The 21,512-nt window shown below is 37.9% G+C and overlaps 2 protein-coding genes across 4 annotated transcripts in view; one reads left to right on the top strand and one right to left on the bottom strand.

Moving 5' to 3' along the window:
• Nucleotides 1-12,820, bottom strand: part of LOC137278100 (ubiquitin-like modifier-activating enzyme 6) — a 78,653-nt gene extending 65,833 nt beyond the window's left edge. Inside the window, exons 1-5 of the mRNA XM_067810219.1 lie at nucleotides 12,763-12,820; nucleotides 11,054-11,112; nucleotides 8,874-8,968; nucleotides 8,126-8,154; nucleotides 4,686-4,780 (exon numbers count right to left, since the gene is read on the bottom strand). Coding sequence (XP_067666320.1) covers nucleotides 4,686-4,780; nucleotides 8,126-8,154; nucleotides 8,874-8,968; nucleotides 11,054-11,094 — 260 coding nt within the window. The 5' untranslated portion in view covers nucleotides 11,095-11,112; nucleotides 12,763-12,820. The remainder of the gene's footprint in view (nucleotides 1-4,685; nucleotides 4,781-8,125; nucleotides 8,155-8,873; nucleotides 8,969-11,053; nucleotides 11,113-12,762) is intronic.
• Nucleotides 12,821-12,842: 22 nt separating this feature from the next.
• The window catches only part of LOC137278097 (microtubule-associated protein futsch-like), a 53,493-nt gene continuing 44,823 nt past the window's right edge, over nucleotides 12,843-21,512 (top strand). For 2 of the 3 annotated variants that reach the window (XM_067810207.1, XM_067810209.1), the window contains exon 1: nucleotides 12,909-13,098. In XM_067810207.1, coding sequence (XP_067666308.1) covers nucleotides 12,951-13,098 — 148 coding nt within the window. In that variant the 5' untranslated portion in view covers nucleotides 12,909-12,950. Of the gene's footprint in view, nucleotides 13,099-21,512 lie in introns of all 3 variants that reach the window. The other variant, XM_067810208.1, reaches the window with a different exon arrangement.

Genomic DNA, 21,512 nt, shown 5'->3' on the forward strand with positions numbered 1-21,512 from the left:
TTTGGACACACTGGGTTGAAAGTATATCTATATTTATCATGGAATGAGATTCAGAATTTTGGCTGTCAAAATGAACAGTTCTACTGGTATGGACATTCTACCAAGCTGTATCTGCAACATCAGCTGTGAAACAATGCAGAAGCTGTTGTTCAGAGTACTGTAAGTCATTTCTAGTATTAACTGATACAATGTGAGACTAACACACTACAGATGCCATCCGGGAATATTTGTGCAACATTTCCCTTGGTCCATGTAAATAGTAATTCTATCATGACTTGAGTAAATACTGGATTGTGATTGGTTAATCAAAGTCATTCAGAGGTATATAATCATGTGATTTTCCAACATAGTATGAATATTTTTAAACCTTAAAGACACTGCCACCATCCCATGCTTGCTGTGTGATCACACTTCTTCGGTAGACATCCAGTTGCCACCATCCCATGCTTGCTGTGTGATCACACTTCTTCGGTAGACATCCAACTGCCACCATCCCATGCTTGCTGTGTGATCACACTTCTTCGGTAGACATCCAGTTGCCAGTATGCCATGATTTTTGTGTGAACACACTTTTCTGGTAGACATCAGGTTACCAGTATGCCACGCTTATTGTGTGAACACACTTCTCAGGTAGACATCCAACTGCCACCATCCCATGCTTGCTGTGTGATCACACTTCTTCGCTAGACCTCGGTTGCCAGTATGCCATGCTTGTTGTGTGAACACACTTCTTGGGTAGACATCAGGCTGCCACTATGCCACGCTTGTGTGAACACACATCTCAGGCAAACACCAAGTTGCCCCTATGCCATGTTTGTTTGATGAACACACTTCTGGGATAGATCTCTGGTTGCCACTATGCTATGCTTCTTGTGTGAACACATATCACGACAAAAAGATAGTGGACAATTGTATAACTGACAAAATACAGGACCTTTGACAATGATGTCATAGAGACAGTGGATAGTTGTATGAGTACTATGACTGAGAGACAAAATGCAGGACCTATGACAATGATGTCATAGAGATAGGTGGTGGTTCTGAATTATATGTTTACATGTTTCTCGCAAAGGAACTCAACTTTGATTGATCTTAGAGAGGTATTACAGACTGCTATGAATAACTCACTTGAGTGAGTGAGTTTACTTTTAAGCCCCACTCAGCAATATTCCAGCTATATGGCGGCAGTCTGTAAATAATCCTGTCTGGTGTAGACAATCCAGTGATCAACAGCATGAACATTGATCTGTTCAACTGGGAACCAATGCCATGAGTCAACCAAGTCAGCGAGGTTTCCCGATCCTGTTAGTTGCCTCATACGACAAGCATAGTTGCCCTTTATGAGAAGCATGGTTTGCTGAAGGCATATTCTACCCTAGATCGAAGAAGTCACTTGGATGGGTGACCACAATGAAAGAATAACTCTCCGCTTCAGCATGTGTATCGCTCTAACACCACAGTTGCTCACACCGCTGACCACTGCATCCTTCAAGTTTTCAGAACAGCTTTCGCTACTGACATGACAGTTGTTATGTTGCTGACTGCAGTGAAGACGACCATTCCCACATGACCCCACCATACACGGCTAGATGAACAATGTTGAGGGTGTTAGCTCCAAGTGTTACACTCCAACAGAGAAACTAGGTTTAAGTCTCTGCAGAGATGTCTGAGCGAATGGATATTCTTCCAAATGATCTTGCCATTCTGTTGGTAGTAAGGGAAGATGTTGATGACTTTTACTGCCCCAAGGCCTCACTACAGTCTCTATTAGACCCTGATGACAAATTCTGCAAGAAAATAGTTTTGACAGCTTACCAGTAGGTGCTGCTGCCAGTTACTACACTAACTTGGGCATCGGTCTGTACATCACCTGCATACCATTTAGTGTTGTAGATATATTCTTTATTAATCATTTACACAATAAGATGTCAAAATATGATAAAAAATGTAACTACATGACGTTTCTCCATTACAACCACATTCAGTAAGATACTACACAGGTAACTATATGAGTGTGTTTCTGGCCACAATACCAGTTTGCAGTCAGTCCATTCTATTATGCAGGACTTTATTGGAAGTAGAGCTGACTGGTAAACTGGCAACATTTCAGGTTCTATTTCAAGATGAAATCAATTCAGTGGAGACTTTGAAAAGGCAAAAGTTTGCTACAGATGAATGAGTGTGATGTGGACAAAACAGACAAAACTCAACATGCTCAATGACATAATGGTAAAACTCTACTGATTACTTGTTAATTGGGTTGTTACAAATTTATTCCATCGAAAGTGTTGACACTGCTGCACAATATGATCTGTGGCATGGTGACATTTTTGGCTGAAGCAATGTTGTTGCTGGTCTGATGAGACATCTACTGCAATATGCATAGCATGCAACTGCATGACCAAGCTTTGTGGGAAACGGCCAACACCACACACTGTGTCAACACCGTGCAAACCACTGGTGGAAGCAGTCTCACAACACTGTCAGAAATCAATGTCTGGTGTCCAGACTGGATGCAGGCAACTCAGCATCCTTACATGTGGAAGTACAAACACTCTGTACGACATAAGGCCAACGTCAACTTCTTTACTGTGATGGGCACAATGTTTCAGATTATATTCTTACTTGTTCAAGGTATGACAGTACATCATACTACCAATAAAAACAAAGCCCATTGGACAATAGCAAGAAGGACAAGACATCACAGTTCATGCTGACAGACTACAGCAAATCTGAAGTCTGTCTTTTTGTTTGTTTCAACAAAAGTGTCAAGATATGAAAATGGCCATGAAGCATCCTACAAACATAAAATGTAATTTATGCAAACAAACCAGTTATGGAAAACTCCGAAAACACCGAAAACATATTTTGTATAAATGCATGCAATATACCACTTTTCCTACAGACTGAGTTTCAGCTAGATAGATGTGTTCACTCTGACAATGACATGTGTTGTAACATTAAACTTGATACACATGAAACTTGATGCAAACACACATTACAAAATCATCTGGAGGCCACAATAAATTGCTTGATTTGCCATTCAAATGTTGGAAAATGTGAGGTAGGAAGCATTCTATGTTTGTACATAAAATAGCAAACAATAGTATGGAATAGAAATCAAATAACAATGGAATGGAAATCAAATAACTTTATTCATTTTGGTGTTTGTTGTAAATGTCCATTGATTGTGATGGGTTGAAGGTAGCAGGTGTAACAGTTCACATGGCAGCTGGGTTCTTCTGCAGTACTTCGAACTTAACCACCAATACTCCAGCCTGAGAAACTAGTCAACTGCAGAACTAACAAAGACATATACATGCAACGTTCAAGGAATAATTGACCACTTCTCAGACACAAACAGCAAAGGCTGCTTTATGTAGAGCACAAATATCACTATCTGCATTTGAAGTTTCCAGCCTTGTACAGTGAATTACTGTTTTACACATGGTCTTGTCTTCTGTATTTCTGAACATTTTGTGCATGTTATACATGAGATGATAGAGGGTGTGTGCAAAATCAACGGATCATGTTCTTTTTGCTGAAGTCTTGTGAAAAAACAGTAAATACATTCTGTAATATTTCCATCTGTGGTGGGTATAATGACTAGATGCCTGACAAGCCAATGCTTACCAAGCACCTGAAGGTGCCATGGTCAAGGTGCCCCAGAGTGCACACACAGTGTCCTGTCATTTCCTGTAGTGTCAGTATCACAATACAGTTGGGGCACCATCAGTATTAGGTTTTGCAGTGAGTGACTGAAGTATTGCCAGATCAATTATGATACAATAAGTAGCATGTTGCTGTGTGGAGTATAATTCAGAATATAAAAGAAAGCTATCATCATATGCACCAGTGCATCACATGCAGGAACCTTGGCACTGAATATCTGTACGTAATGACACTTCCTGCATCCAAGTGCAGAACATCATCCTCATACACTTAAAAACTGACAGTGATATCACTCTACTGTTCTTTGCGGATACTTTTTCTTGAAATATACCTCAAATCTGATACAATCTTGCTTCCTCGGGCAATTATCTAAATTATGTCCATCTGACACGTGCATTATCTTAGTCATGTCCCTCTGCCCCGGAACTTTGAATTATTACTTGTTTTGAAGATTGATATGACTTTGTCTTACCATCACTGAACATAATTGTAAAATATGACATCATTGACAATATTCAACATGTAGTGTTGACACCAGGTTTCGAACCCCAATCCTTTGCTTGGCGGTTTTATCCACTAAGCTAAGAAGGATCACTGTGAAGAATGAGATTGTTTCTTGGTATGAACCATGTGTTTCTTACATGATGGGTAGTGAAGACACATACAGGGCACGGGTAGCGCATGCAAGATGTAGCGTCAGTTGCCAGCTGATTTCATTGATGAATACCAAGTACTGAAATTTTATCTAAAGTATATCTTTGGTCGTTTTTTATGTTGGATATAACATAACCCATGGTCATTACTGAAAAATAAGCCCTCTTCCCTCATAGATGAGGAACCAAGTCAGCTCTCACAAGAAGCTTTGAATTAGATCTGAATATATCTTAATACAACACACTTTAGATGCATCCTGTTGATTTTTCTACTCCGCTTGAACTGACTAAGAATCAATCAGTGTGTGATGTAAGAGTGTTACACTTGTCACCAAGGAAACAAGTGCCACTAAGTCTCACCTGTTCCTGTCAGCTCTCGCATCCTCTTCTCTCAGGAAGAACTGAGTTCCCAGGTCTGCTACAGTGGCTGTCTTCCTGTCTTGGATGGTCAGCGACTGGAAACAAATGAGACATCTGTAATGTCTAGCTGGAGGAATACACTCATTGTGGGGTGTAAAAACAGGACATAAAGACTCTGTTGGAGGACATCCTGATGGAATATACCAGCTTTGGAGAGATAAACAACCACAATCTATGCAAGGTGCTGTCTTGACATCATGCACTCTGGGGAACATTTGAAGACACTGGAATACTTACAGAATCTGTCTGAATGTATTAGGGGTTAACTGTTAGAAATTGTAATCTTTGATTTTATGATTCATCAGTTATCTCAGTATTATATATCAGTGTACATTAAATTCAAAAACACCCAAATAAGCAGCTACATTTGGTGCTTATTAGTTGCTTTATCTACATCCATCTACAAAAGAAACAACCATAATCATCATCATCATCATCAAAGTCTTTATTACGTATGAAGGCCACAGGCCCATATACATAGTAATATACATCTTCGAAACAGGTATAAAAACATGAAACAGTTCTTAAAGGATTCAGCATTTACCAGTCTGCATGAGTTCATTGTTCCTTTAGTTACATCACCAAAGTGAAATAGCAGAGCAAATATATCTACAAGTGTGTCGGTACTGTATTTTTTGTAAAAAAAAGTATTGAGCACATAACCGGTAATATGAGCTTTTTCAAGTGTAGATGTCCAATCTTGACAAAACATATTGATCAAGCTTTCTCTACAAATGTGAATAAAAGCACACGGATCACCGACTGCTTGTGAATACCAGACAAATCCAAAGCCATGCGAGCAAAGTATGTGGCTGTCGTATCTTTTAAATCTCCATATTTCTGACCTATACAAGTATATTGGCTGAATTTGGCTGTCAAATATTTCAAAAAATACTTCAAAGGGTATTGTTCCTAATTTCCTTATGTTTATATTTAATTCCACTAAAGCCTTTTTACTACGGGATGCAAGTTCTGAGACCGCTTGCCTGAGACTACAATTAGGAGATAAACATCATGTGTTGGCCAATTTCCGGGTGTTATTGAGTATTTGAAGCACGGGAATGCATTTGGAACCGACGGCATCTGCCGGTTTCAAATGAAATATTCCCGTGCTTCAAATACTCAATAACACCTGGAAATTGGCCAACACATGATGTTTATCGACATTGTAAACACAAAAGTAAACCAAAGGGTTTTACTGTTTGCACTCGTTTACATCGAGTAGGCGTACAGCAGTGAGGTGTCATCAGCTGGCCGTTTCAGCTGGTTCCCATGCTCATTTGTGACGTCATTCTAACTTTACGTCACAATATGATTTGAATTACGTCACCACTGTTGATGACACAACAAAACAATTGTTTACGTGTCAATACGCGGTGAATAGTCTTGCAGTTTCCGGGAATCTAATACCATTTGATCATGTTTTTCAACCAATCAGATTACAGAACACAGTAACTTTTGGTTTACAATTACATGTATTTATAACCTAGGCATTTGTAGCTGTTTACCGTTTCAGTGTTTCTCCTATTATAAAGCCAATTTTCCTTGACCACTAATTTCCCACCTCTCCTAAAAATAAGGACTTTAGATTTATCCAAATTTACAGTTAATCCCCACTTATCTGCATACAATTTTAAAGTGTCTAGCTGACACTGAAGACCACCAATGGTGTCTGACACAAGAATTACATCGTCTGCAAACAACAACATTAGAGTTTCTAGCATACTGGAAACAGTTGGACTCCATGCTTACCGTATTTTGTGATTTCTACAGAAAGCTCGTTTATAAATAATGAGAATAACTTTAGACTCAGCATACAACCCTGCCGTAATCCAAATAGACTGTTAAAATGTTCCGTTAGCTCAGACTGTACCCTGACACACGATTTTACTGTTTTATATATGCTCCTAAGAGCTTGTAACATTTTGCCGTTTACACCGTATGGTGAGAGTAATGTCCATAGTTTATCTCTATTTACAAAATCAAAAGCTTTTTTAAAATCAATGAAAGCCAAGTATATCTTTTTTCTTCTTCGACATAGGTTTTTCTCGACGGTGGCATACAATGTGAAGATGAGGTCAACAGCTGAATAGTCCTTCCGAAAACCAGCTGGAGATTTACCATTTTTCATATGCTGTATAGCCTTGTGAAGTTCATCCTTGGTTATGATGGATTCGAGCATCACCTTATCAACTTCACCCATTTCTACAGATTGGTCTAAATTGAGCAATGCATCTGGTTCGGCTTTATCTGTCCTATTGAAAAGTGCATAAAAATGATCATACCATCTTCCTTTAGTTTTACTATTCGGATAGCATTTAAGCTTTGAAATCTTTCTCAGCTCCCTCCAAAATACTGTGGTATTGTTCCTTGCAAGATATAGTTTCTTTGTTTTGTGGTATTGGTATTTACGTTTCCATTGTCTACATAAACCTTTATACAAATTTCTGAGTCTGCAGTATTGGGTTTCGCACAGTGAATTTCCGTTTCATCTAAATATGCGTAGACTGTGCTTAGGTTCCTCTTTTGCCTTATGACACTCTGGTCCATAAAATGTGAATACTTTTGGAATGACAGACACTCTCTTTTGCATACAGTCTGCAGCATCAAGTAAATATCTTACAAATGACTCTATGGCCAAATCTACATCCTTCTCAAAGGCATTTATGAAAGTGTCTAAATGCAGACCCATGCTTGATATGTTTTCACTGAAAATGCTAACATGATCATTATTCCATCTGTACTTGAATGTACTTGCACGTACGTCTTTAGTTTCCAGTTTTTCACGTAGACCAGTAAACCTAAGAATCAAAGGCATGTGTTTACTCTCTATTCTATTTCCTACATCAAAGTTCAAGAAATACTTAAATAGTCCAGGTGATGATTTAACGTAATCAATTAAACTACAACCCTTCTCGGAAATATCAGTAAATATAAGTAAACTTCCCCACAGTATCTCCTTCCATCCGGCCATTTAAAATTTACAAGTTAAAAGTGACACATAGATTTAACAAAAATTTCCCACATCTGTTTACATAAACATCATTTGTAAATCTAGCATTTACAGGGACTGCTTGATCCCCGGGACAATAGTCATTTAAGTTTTCACTTTGCATATCTGGAGGTTGATTTCCTGTCCCGACCCAAGCATTCAAATCTTCATACAGGAGTATGTGGCAATCAGTGAGATAATTTAGATTATCTACGACCACTGTTCTAACGTCTAATCAACTTTTCATTATTGGCAAAAAACACCCAAATAAATTCAGATTTAACTTGTCCCTTGACAAAAAATGGGGTTTCTGAACAAGTTGAACAAATTGACAGTCATTCGTAGGAGTTTATGAAGAAAATGATTTTTAAATTGTCAGATTTCTTACCTTCACTCCGGCCAACACAATGTTCTTTGCTGCAAGAAAAAATGGACAATTATAATGATGTTATAATCAGTGCCACATATAAGTACATATACCACAAAACTTGAGTCCTGATGCATACTTCCGTATGTTCCTTATCACTTGGTCCTTGCATAAATCACCTGTCTTCATAAGAAGTCAACTTTAACATTTTCTTTCACGATATATTCCAAACAGTCCTCAGAAGGTTGTGTTGCAAACGTCACAATGGATGAAAACATACAACACAAAATGGGAAAACCAACATGAAGATCTGAAAAGTCAGATATAATAGCCAAACAAACTGTCAGCCATATCAATGTAAGAGATATAGATGACAGCTAGCATGTACATGTGTGTCCTGCACACACAAGTGGACAAAAATGGACACGGAAAACAAAACATTTGCAGGTGTCCAGAGTAGAGGTAAAATGTTATACCGCAGTATAAGTAAAACTTTGGTATTTGCCTTTGCCCATAATGTAATTAAAAATCTAATTTTCAGATTTTGAACAAACGTTTTATTAACCTTTTTAAACCTTTTCATTTTGTCAAAATCTAAGCGTTTCTTTTCCTTTCTACATTATGATGACATCTCACGAAAACCGAACCGAAGGCCTTGTACTGCAATATGTTCTGTACTGGTTGGGGGGATATCAATATTGAACAGTCGCTAGAAATGTTATTGCCACAAGTCAGACAACTTTCAGATGAGGATCCTATCTGTACCCACCTATCTCTACTCCAAGTCCACCCATGCCATATATGAGCACTGCTGCCTTGGCCATCCTCTTCATGGCACTGTCTCCAAGAACATAACGCTGACGACTGAAATATAAGTTACTCAGGGTATATCAAATCTTCACATTTTACTGTGGTTAACCCGAATACATCACTCAGGCCATGTGTATAACTCACCATCATGTCAAAACATCTTTGTTTAACAATTTTTAACAACTAAATTTGGGTGATACCTTTCATAAATTTGTCCTCATCATTTTGTTTCAATTGCTTACAAGTTCTCTTTTTCACCTCATAATAATTATAAATATTGTATGACCATACACTGCTCTGATTCTGGTATATTTAGAGACATCCAGGAATTGGGGATAAGAAGGGCATCCCCCTTAACTGTTCCAAAAGAGAGGATCTGACACCAAACATATGGGAACACAAACTGACTAAAGATAGGTATTAATCCTCATAACAGAAGCGCAACTTTTTGTTGATGCTTACTATCCACTACCACAATAGATTGCTTTCATGTCACGTGGCTGTCTAACTCTAGTTAACGCATTTTACCGTACATAAGCCAAAAAACAGCAGTTTGTTCAAAGGGGTAAGCTTATCTACCAGTTACACTTTCATGAAACTTTTTTTCATGGGGTAAGAAAATGACAATACAAAGCACTTTGCATAAACGAACAAGAGAGGACAACTTTGTCAGTAAAGACAGTAAATTTGCAATTAGACATCACTAGATAAGACTGTCTACCATTTCAGTTTTAATTTGTTTTTGCCTTGCATTGTAATATATGCAGGCATTGACATTATCATGTGTATTTGTCTCAGATACAGCTGCGGAAATAGTAATTAGCTGTACACACGCACATGATTTTCAAGATGAGTTCTGATGCAATGATCGTAAAAATATAACATGTTATATGGATTATTTGAAAGCACTTCAGTGTATTGTTCACAATGTTACCCTATTATGAAACATACCCTTTGTGTTCCAGGCTATTTTTAGTCTGACAATAGACTGTGATTTTTTCAACCTATCATCAATCTAAAGAAATTACGAAAGTTGCCGAGCTGCTTAATATGCAACACCTTAATGGCTGAAGTAAACCTGTGGATTATACTGCACCTTAACATATCCAAAACGGATAAAAAGGCATAGGTGAAGAAACAGGCTTGGGTATCTGTCGTTAAAAGGGAGAAAGTAATGAAACTGGTTTGGTTTAACAAAAGTGTTTATCAACATTAAATTCTGTCTTGTTTGATTATTTAGAATAGACACTTTTGATTTGTGATATGTAAATGCAACCACAAGACATACATGTTACCCAGATGCTTAATTTTAAATATTGCGTGCCAGATAACACAGCAATTTTCATTATTTGCAGGAGATGCACATTAATAGGGGGGAATCCTGCAATCATACAGCCAGGATGCAACACTGAACTAGTAATAAAGTAAACTCAGCCAAAATATAAGCCATTTTGTTTCCTGTAGTAAGTCTAAAACATTATCATTGTTTATACATGACTTGTCTACAAGATGGGCATGGTTCTAATAAAGAAGTATTTTACTTAGTGGCCCTCTTACCTCATCTTTTGTAAACAACTGTAGAGGTATTGTTTGGAATATACATTTAGAAAACTAATAATGATTTCAACAAAAAATTCATCGTGAGGAGAAATATGCATGATAAAGTGTTTCCATCTTCCGTTCAAACAAAATGACAATACCTAGGCTTGAATGTATATTTGTAGAGATTTAAGAGCATGGTAAAAAAATGCACATATGTATTGAATCCCTCAACAAACTAAACAAATAACAAATTATTTTTAGTTCTGTTAGTTTGTTGTTTTACTTAACACTAAGCAATATTCTAGTTCAATGTTCTAGCAGTATATAAAGCCTGACCAGGCAAACAGCACCAATATAACACCAATGTCATACACCACTGGGGTATATTGACACACCTAGTCTAACTACCAAATCCATTCAGTTACCTCCTATGACAAGAATAATTTTTTGAAGACTTATTCTAACAAGTACCAACAGAATGCAAAATTCAAATTTCATTACCAAACACATCAGGATGAATCAGGACACTCATTCTCAAGGGCAAATACTATTGAACAAATGAATTTGCAGTGTTAAGTTCATTGATATAGGACCTACCTGTAGAGCGTATCATCAATCTCAACTTCTGATGCCATCATCTATTCTTTGTATTCAACCTGTAAACCATAAAGGCAGTATAATAAAAATGTAAAGAGACATCACATGGCATACAGGTTCTTGTAAAAACCTAACACTAAACATTCAAGATTTAAGAAGGGGGCCAAGAGTCAAATATTAAAGGAGTAAATCTCATGGATCTGAGACAAAGATAACCTCATTATTTTTTAACACTAACTGGTACATAATGTTTCTGCTGTCTTACTACAGTTACAAGTGAAAACAGCATTTGAAATACCTGCCTGAATGACCGCACAGGACAGGTTATTTTCATCACAGACTGCCAGTTTCTCAGTTTCATCTGCCTGACTGTCAGTGAGTGAGTGAGTGAGTTTAATTTTACGCCACACTCAGCAACATTCCAGCTATATGGCGGCGGTCTGTAAATAATCCAGTCTGGACCAGACAATCCAGTGATCAACAACATGAGCATCGATCTGTGCAATTGGGAACCAATGACATGTGCCAACCAAGTCAGCGAGTCTGACCACCCGATCTCATAAGTCGCCTCTTACGAAAAGCATAGTCGCCTCTTATGGCAAGCATGGGTTGCTGAAGGCCTATTCTACCCCGGGACCTTCATGGGTCTGCCTGACTGTCAGGGTAAAATTTAGACATGCTTATGAAGATATTTGGTGGGCAGGTACATTTTGGTCAGGGCCCGCAAATTTTACATCCAACCAGCCCAGAGGCTGGTTTTATACCTTGATGGTAATAAAGACAAAAAAAAGAACCATAATGTGCCTCCTGAACATGAGGTGACATTTCTTCGTCTTTTCAACGAATATTTAAAAAAAAAATGTGTCTGGCACAGAAACCAAGGCATTCAAAACTGTATGAAATTACTCATCACTTCAGTGCTGACTCAGTAAATAACTACGGGAATTAATTCAGTTGCCATCAGCCATTATAGGACAGGCTTTATGTGTATTGTTAATCTCTCATAGTTTCCGATACTGTGCATCTGATGTGGTCATACTTTGATGCTTACCAAGGGTTGATTTAATGGGATGTGCCTGAGTGTACGTCCCACCTACCTTCAAATATTCATAAATAAAGAAAGAATGGAATCATGATGACAGGTAATGTGACGGTAAATATTTCTGCATTTGTGTTTGTCTAATTGCCACCAAAATTTCAGCACAGTTACCTTAATGCATATACATGACAATTATAGAAATTGTGCACCCCAACTCTCTCTCACACGCACATTCTTCTCCCCACCCTTCCTTCCTAAAAAAATCCCCAAGCTCGACTGTAGTATCCGCCTGTGTCACACATCGGGGTTTTCACGTTGTGGGTGTGTTTACCAGCTTGACAAATTGTACCTTAAAATGATAAAATATCTGGATATTTTGAATAAGATATAACATGTTATATTTCATTTTGTGGATGTGTGCCAGTTCGTTCATATAACCAGGGAGCCTATATAGACTATCCCTGATATAACAGTACAACCGATTGCACAACTGCAAGAGACATAACGAAGTGCCAGTGGTATTGACGAGTGACTTGGAACTTGTAACAAGACGGCACGCAAGGTGTCGTTGAAGTTACATCACATGTAGCCTGACAAGACATGGTTCACACGCACAACTTTGATAAATTGTTAGACACGATGTCATGATCATCAAGATAGTCATACACACCAACTGTGTTTCCACTCCAGCTATCGCTTCTTTCCGTAATTTCCCGGTAACGGAAGTGAAACCTAAATCGATTACGCCTTATGCGATTCGCTACCGTCGATTCTATATCCAATGAAACGTTCCGTTACAAATAAGGTGTCCGTCCTTCCAGCCGGCGAGCGAAGAGGCTTCACATTCAGTGGGGAGGAATGGCGACGGATGCAATGGATAGCATGTCGATGTCCGAAACGGATGATCAGGGCTTTTCACAGCCACCCAAAGCTGCTTTGCTTTTGGTTATTGGAGAACCCATTTCCGATGAACACAGGAATTTGATTTTGGCCGAAATCACGACAGGTAGGAATTTAAAAAATGTGTTGTCGAGTTTGACAGCCGCTTCTGAGTACTGCCAGGAATCGGCAAGCATGCAAGCACCAGCCGAATGGTGTCGGTTTTCAGACGCACAATGGCAAGCTAGACTGCAGTAGTTTTTAAGTAGGGATTTTACAGAATGTGTTTGAAATGATTACTTTTTTGACAAAATGTAGAGTTAGACTTTAAATTTTCAAAAAGAGGCCAGTTAGAAACCGGTAAATGCGTCACGCATAACATTTATCCCAGATACTTAATTCAGTGGGACTATCATGCGAACAATGGTCGAAACAAACCAGTTTAGCGAAATATTTCCTTTTGCCACTTTTGTTGCAGCTACACAGAAATGGGTCAGCTATTGAGGCATGTTTTTGCAAAGAAGTGACATTTATTCAGTGAATGAGAAAAACAGAATTTCAACAGACAGGCGATTATCATAATTTATTATTTCTCCTGCACCATTCAGTTTCTCCTACCCAAGATAATTATGGTAGGGCACAGACGTTGAAGTTTGCCAAGGTACAGACACAACATATTATTAATAATAACAAACCCAGCTTGTAATAATATTTTTTAAATGAATATATATTTTCAATAATTAGTAAGTAGGTATCAAAGTATTTGACTATTAATATTGCAGTTTTCAAGATATTTGACAAGACAGATGTGATTGGCTCTATTTCATCATCTCTTTTACTTATTCAGTATTCACATATTTATATAATTCACATTATCCATGTTAATATTTATCATTTGATTAAAATTCGAGTGGATGCTCCGGTGCAAAGTACAATAGTCATTGTTACATTATAAATAGGAAACAATTCTGTTCAATTTATCTGAGCCAGCTGTCAGGATCCTGTATAAATCTGCATTAATAATATCTAGGTGAATGAAACAATTACCTCTGTCCTCATGTACCTCATATTGGTTATTCACACTGACAGCAGTAAATAATTCTTGCAAGTTCCTCTAATTTTAGAAGTGGAAATTGTGATCATTATGATTTGGGATTCTGTCATAATTAGTTCAGTGCAACTTTTGGTTTGTTTAGTATTGAAATCTTATTCAAATTCCTCCTGTTATCAGTTGTCAGATTTTATTTCATTTGAACCAATTTTTCAAAGCTCAAAGGATAAACCATGTCTGAATTTTGAGTTTCATTATTTGAATAAACTGTGTGCCATGTGGAAATTGACAAAGGTGTTGCTTGCAGTGTTTGTGTACTTGTTGACCAGAGCTTGCAGATATTGACTGTACCTCTCAGAAAATACAACTTCTTAGATGAAATACTACCCAAAACTGGAAATTTGCAATTTAAATTTTCAGTCTTGTGTCAAGTCCATTTTAATGAGTCAAGAAGCTAGCTTGTGATCAGTATCAGTTAGATGTTTATGGTATTGATGCATTTTGACATGTGTGATATTGTTGGTGGTAACATTTGGCACACAACATTGGAATCGAGGCAGCTACTGCATTCATGTAGTGCTATCAGCTCTGAGTAACAGATAATTATAGCAATGTGTCATTTATGTATTCTGATTGCTGCCCTGATTACCATTGATTATGGAGGCAGCTTCATTCCAGAGATAAAATATTTACACACCCAGCAGCCTTGTTTTAAAAGGAAAAAACAAGCTCTGTCAATATTGATATGGTTATCAGCAACAGAGGTCATTATCAGTGGACAAGCACAACATTACAGAATGAAATATACATTTTTGATCCTCTGCAGTTTGCAACTGACAAGTTTTTATGTGCTGCATTGCATGGAGGCCTGCCTGTTCCTGTGTTAACTGTTGTTACAGATTGCCGGTATGAGGTCATAGTACTTATATGGCAAGTATGAGTCACTCACTCACTCAGACAAGGGAGCCCTGCATTGTAGTGCTGGCAGTTGGAAGCCTGCCGGTAATATTATCCTGACTCAGAAAAAGGCAGGGAGGGGAGTGGAGTGTTTGTTTTACCAGTGACATATTTTTGGGTCAGAAGGATGTTCAGTTGGGAGAGGGAAGGGGTGATAACATCCTGATATTAATCACCACTGATGACCTTGAAAATGTGCCATGTTAATCGCATGATTCATTCAGTTTAATGGAGTTGTTACTAAAATTTGAAATTTGTGAAAACATTGATTTTTTTTTCCACTGTGTGCACAGAAGAGATTGTTTGTGACATTGTGTTTCCCTTTCACAAACAATCATTATGCAGAAGGTGATTGTTATCCCTTCTGTTTCCCACCAAATGTCACTTTAACACTGTAGCCAACACCATAAATCTGTTGTGCAACAATGTTTTGTGAATTTATGAGACAATGTATATATCTTGGAAAGCATGAACGCTACAACTATGTGCAGCTTGCAAGGTTGCCCTAACAGAACAAGTACACTGACCTGCCTAGATGGGATATATGATGTTGTTAGTTTTATTAGGGACACCCTTCTGTTTGAAAGCAATATGTTCTTTTTTTTTCTTTCAGAGTTTTTATGTATGAGAATTTAAACTATTAATCAAAACCTTTGAGATCTATGCAAGACTAGTCAATTTTGAAAAAAAGATCATGGCATACTGAAAAGTTGTTGGTGGTTGAATTCAATGTGGCTTGACTGACTCCCGGAGAAGCAGGCAGGGAGACCTACTGGTATCATTTCTAAAGAGGCCAAGGTCTTGAGAAGTCTGGGTGGGAGTATATCAGGACTAGATAAGCCCCACTGAGATTAACATCAGATTACTGGTGTATATTGCTACTTTAAGTAGCCTCTGACAGCTCAGAGTTAGAGTATCATGGGCATCATCATTGCCAGGATTTCAGCTAATTGCTTTATGAGGGATGTCTTGTGTGAACAGTCCAAGCGGATTAGATAATTGGGTTTGATAGCATGTTTAAAGTGTTGATTTAACAGATAGTGACATCCATGTTGGGTTGTACTTGGAAGCAAGAGTTTCTATGTATAGTCCAATGTGTTTCCAAATTTCTAATTCACAAACAGATTTGGATCAAGGAGCAGATGGTGAAATTGAAAACTGTGGTTGGGTCACAATGACTTAATCAGTCTTATCAGGGGGGCTGAATTCATGAGCTGTGTCATTAAAGCCTTGGACAGCATTGTTGTCAGCAATGCATCAGTGATTTTCAAACCCCATGTTCATGGTGAAGCAATCAGCAGGTAGTATATAACAGTGTATTAGCCATATGTACAAGTTTAGCAGGGTAATTTATGCTGCCTGATGTAAATGAACAGATGTTGGTTACACCAGTCAGGCTAATGTTGACTGGATTTATTGTTTCATATTTCAGCAAATAGTATATATGTAAAAGATCCAGCAGCCCAATGATGCAATATGTGAAATATGAGGTGTACGCCTTTGTTCTGGAATTCACTGAGGAAATTTCTCATTAATGAACTATGTATAACAGATATTTAGGGAATGATTCATGACTTCTGTGTTGAAGGTTCATTCTCAAATCAACTTCAAGGTGCATATATCAAATGAATGTAATGCAAGCGTGATGCTAAGCTTAGCATCATTTCTTTGACGTCTGTGTTGATGGCAAGGCCTTAAGTTGCATCTTAATGCATTTGAAGCTGAACTAACAGACTTGGATGTGACGCTTCAGTTTGGCATGTGCATGAACATTTTTCACTTGAAATACTATTTATTTTAATTTCATTAACGTGTTAAGCATAAAGAAGTGATATTTTTTGTCCATTTGATTCATGACTTTTGTGACATCAGAGGAAAAAAATAATCAGGCAAGTATTATAAGTACTAGTACTTGAAGTAAAATATTTGTCTGTTTGCATACATCCCAAGATTCTGTTCACTTCATCTGAATCCTTTAATGCCAATTAAACCTGAGTTGGATGGTAGCTGGTAGTTAACCCTTCCTTGATATACTTCCGATGTAGGCCTGTAGCTGTAGTTAACCCTTCCTTGATATACTTCCGGTGTAAGCCTGTAGCTGTAGTTAACCCTTCCTTGATACACTTTCTGAGAAGGACTGTAGCTGGTAGTTAACCCTTCTCTGGTGCACTTCCTGAGTAGGACTGTAGCTGGTAGTTAGCCCTTCCTTGATACATTTCTTGAGCAGGACTATAGCTGGTAGTTAACCCTTCCATGATACACTTCCTGGGTAGGACTGTAACTGGTAGTTAACCCTTCCTTGATACACTTCCTGGGTAGGACTGTAACTGGTAGTTAACCCTTCATTGATGCACTTCCTGAGTAGGACTGTAGCTGTAGTTAGCCCTTTCCAGTCTGCTGCACGTCAGTGTCAGTTATCTCAACAAAAATAGAAACTCTGATACCAAGCACCCTGGTCAGTAAATTCAGATGATAGTTAAAATCAATATTGGGGTATTTTTTTATATTTCCATGCCCATCTCTCTTGTATCCCTGGTGACTGAGTGTCTAGACAGGCCCTTGTGGGAACAATAGCAGTAACAATTATTGATTTGAGGCAAGAGCATTCATATCAAGTGGTCGTTTGTATCATTGTTTGACAGGGCTTGCTACAGATGATGCAAATTGATTGCCGTTTCTTTTATACATGTTGTCAACTATTTCCTCTGTTTCTTGTAACTTTGCTGTGCAAATGGGACCAGTAGCATGTTTATTTCATTTAGGGCAGAGAAGTGTCCTTAAGGTATAACCTTTGACATGCAATTCATGTGCACATCAGAACTGACTAATTTCATAACTTTCATATGTCATTGATGTGTTTTTTGCAATGCAGTGCAATTTGAATAAAGATTAATGTTGATCATTTCTTTTCATTAATATTGTTATGATGGCATTAATATAATATTTTATCCATTTGAGCAATATGATCCTTGCTGCTTATGTCTTTTAATTCTTTGTGTTAATCATGTGCCTAAGGATCATGCATGTTTGTTTAATCTCTAACGGGGAAACCGCTCATACTATTCTTTAGCTAGATGGTGACTAATATTGTAGTACAGGACATATCTGTTGTATCCTTTCCTAGGGAAATGCATTATCTGCAGGGCTTGATTCGATGACCTCTACCTTATCAATGGTGTAGTCCTCTCTCCAAGTCCCAGGTCATTGTGTCCTTACTCTTGTAAGCCCATTTAGATCTAAGTAGCAGGCAAGGGCTTGATAATTGCACCCATTGAAATTATGGCACCATGTCACCCTGACATCCAACATTTTTTTTGTTCATACCACACCTGCAGCATAATGTTACTTTCACCTGTGATCATGAAAGAGATAGCTTAGCGTTACTTCACAGTATATTGTGACACGAATCAATCAGTGAGAGATTTTCATACTGCACACTACAATATAGGGGTGCTGGCCAGATTTTAGTGGCAAGACATGGACAACTGCTGACATTCAAATTTCTGTCTACTTTTCTATATTCTATTGGGAGATTTACACAGATTAATCCAGTTCAATTTTTACTGAAGTCATTTTAGCATTAATTTCAAGCAAAATATTCTCTTTAGCATGTCTTAATATGGCACATTTTAACAGCATTATGAAATGTGAAACATTTTATTTTATTGGACACTTTGAAAATATATTGCAGGTTTATAAGAAAGAAACACTGCCCACCCGGCCATGTTTGGGAAATGTCAGTCTATAAACATGTACCGCATTCCTTTTATGGCTGAGCAGCTATCTGTCAGGAGTACATCAGATTTGTAGGGTAGAGCTGTTGTTGAAGAGGAGATTGTTGTATCCCAGCCAGCTATGACTCACTGGGAAGCAGGGTGGGCCATATCTATACAGTGGGATAATCTTTGTAGTGAGGGATACCTCTTATATATTAAGGTTACACCTGCCATAAAACAGGGGTATATATAACTGTACCCAGGAGCCAGTTTCTAATAGTACATCATGGCAGTCTGTCAAAACTTGTGGTTTCAGCTTTCTGAAAAGTACATTTGTAAATGAATCATTAATCCAGTAAGTACGATTTTCATGTTCACATTTGTTGTTCAGTACCTTGCACACTAACATCTTCTCAATGGGAGTGATACGCACATGATAAAGTTGTAAGAAGACAAACTGGTGATTGATGTTATTCCCATTGTCCAAGGCCACTTGATTAGGATGCCAAGCAATCTATCAAGCCAGCATCACTATGCAATGCATTAGACTTTCTAGTACAACCAGTGCAGTTTGCCAGAGACATAGTAAAACACAGAGTAACCATCGGGGTCAAGATCAAGGCATTTCACTCATATGCTTCAAGGCCAATGTTGTAGTAGTACATCACTTTTTGCAAAGACATGGATATTGTTTCGGTTGCTTCTTCAGCCCCTGAGAGACTGGCAGCGCAGGCCACAAGATAGTTGTCTATTTCAGGGTTGAAATGTACTAACCTCACCCACCATGTATCTGCACAGAATACAGATGAGGAGATATTTGTTTTGATCTTGAACTTTGCATGCACAGCGTGAGAAGAGGTGTCAGTGCATGGCATAAATGCTTTTTTAGTGTGGGAAGTGAACACAATTTTGATGAGTCTTTTTATAGAATTTCATTACATGAAGACAAAGTTTGATATTTCTTAGAAGTAGGATGTAGAAGTGACAATTATAGCATACAGTGGTAGACATACTCAAAGTTTAAGAAAGTATGCTGACCAAGGTTATGAGCTTATTAACTGCTGCTTCTACTGCTTCCAGGGTTCGTTTCTGGGCTCAAAGCGGAGAGACGAAATGCATTGAAAAAGTGCAAATGTTTGCCATGGTTGTGGTGTATATTTCCGTGAGGTCGGAAGTCATAAGCTGAATCCGTACACTAGAATAAAACACATGTAAATATCTGGGAGCAGTTACTTCTCCTTACTAGCAATTCTCTTGTGCATTAGTAGTTCACAGATCACGCCTGTATCAGGTTTTACATAGAGAATTTGTCAATTTGATTGTGATCACAAGGATTCTAGTTTCAGCTTCGTCAACAGTGGAGGCCAGCTAACATCTGGTAGAGATTATTGCAGGGAGGGGGAGAAAGGATGAGGGTGGGGATGGCGGAGCATGTCCTTAGATGTTTGATGCAGTTTGGTGGAGGACTGTTTCTCAAGTATCATTGGCATTTGAAATTATACTCAAATGGAGATGTATTACCTGTGCTTAAGAATGTCAAGGAAATGTGGCGCTTTCATTACAATATGGTATTTAGTGCTGCCCAATGAAGTATCTGTTCAAATGTATTTGAAGGATCAGTGTATTGGAGGAGACGCAAGGGAAGGAGAGCCTTGAGTTTCTGGAAAGAGAGTCTGTCTTCACTGTTCTGCATTTAGTCAGTTTTTGCAAAGTTAGGTCTAGACACATATGTTGATGCACAGCAGTGTTGGGAGTTGTTTTGCCCACATGACTGGTGCGGCAGCAGCATAAACCATCATTGGCCACAACCAAGTCTGCGGGTGCTTTTTCTCCATACATGCTTGGTTGATGAAAGATGCTTGGGCAATCGTTGTGAAATAAAATGCTGATGTATTTCTGTAATTGCTTTTCCAAGGTTATCCCCAGTATTAAAAATGTGTTTTCCATCCAATATGAGATTTCCAGGGGATTTGTAGTATGTCATAATTCAGTGTTAAAGTATTGTAAGGCTTATCTTGTACAAATCTGAAACTGTACTGAGTTCATTGAACAATGAATGACCTAAGAATTGGATGTATTAATGATATTATTCACCTTGCGAATGAGTTACTATAAGTATTAATTTAGCTTCTTTCGTCTTTCGGACATATGTAGCTTTGACTTCTACAACATATTCATCTGATAATTTGTCTTGGTGGGTAACTGTTGGACTTGCACATGTAACTAAGATAATGCATAATAGTTTAAAGGAAAATTTCTAAAAAAAAAAAGTTCTAAATGAAAAGAACGCGTTCGCTGGTTCCACATTCATTTTAGACTCGCCGTGCGCATGCGCAGAACGTGTGAAAATATCTACTGGCAGACTTCCACTTTGGTCTTATGTTTACAGATAGTGATTAACATAATTCAATAATAATTATTTTCGTGCCATAGCTGACTAAATACATCGATCTGCATATGCTTTTCAGTTATTTATGTCCTATTTTGGCTGCAACTGCATCAGAAATGTGTGTTTGTTAGTTGTGAGAAGGGGATGTGGGGAAAATGGTGGCGAAATGTGTTCATACAAGAACTTATTGACATAATTCAAGCTATTTATTTCACTATTCCCTGTGGTTGGTTCACAAAAGAATTAAGATAAGTTGCATTCAACATAAAACTGTATATTTGTTTTGATTTTCGTTTTCTTTAGAATGTGTTTTCACTATTGGTAAAGCATATGAGTCTTATGACTAGTGCGGAATTTCACCAGAAGATGTTTTTACACGCTCTGCACATGCGTACACAAAGTCTAAAATTAATGTAAAACCAAAGAAT

Source organism: Haliotis asinina, chromosome 3 (genome assembly GCF_037392515.1).
Source record: "Haliotis asinina isolate JCU_RB_2024 chromosome 3, JCU_Hal_asi_v2, whole genome shotgun sequence".
Classification (NCBI taxonomy): domain Eukaryota; kingdom Metazoa; phylum Mollusca; class Gastropoda; order Lepetellida; family Haliotidae; genus Haliotis; species Haliotis asinina.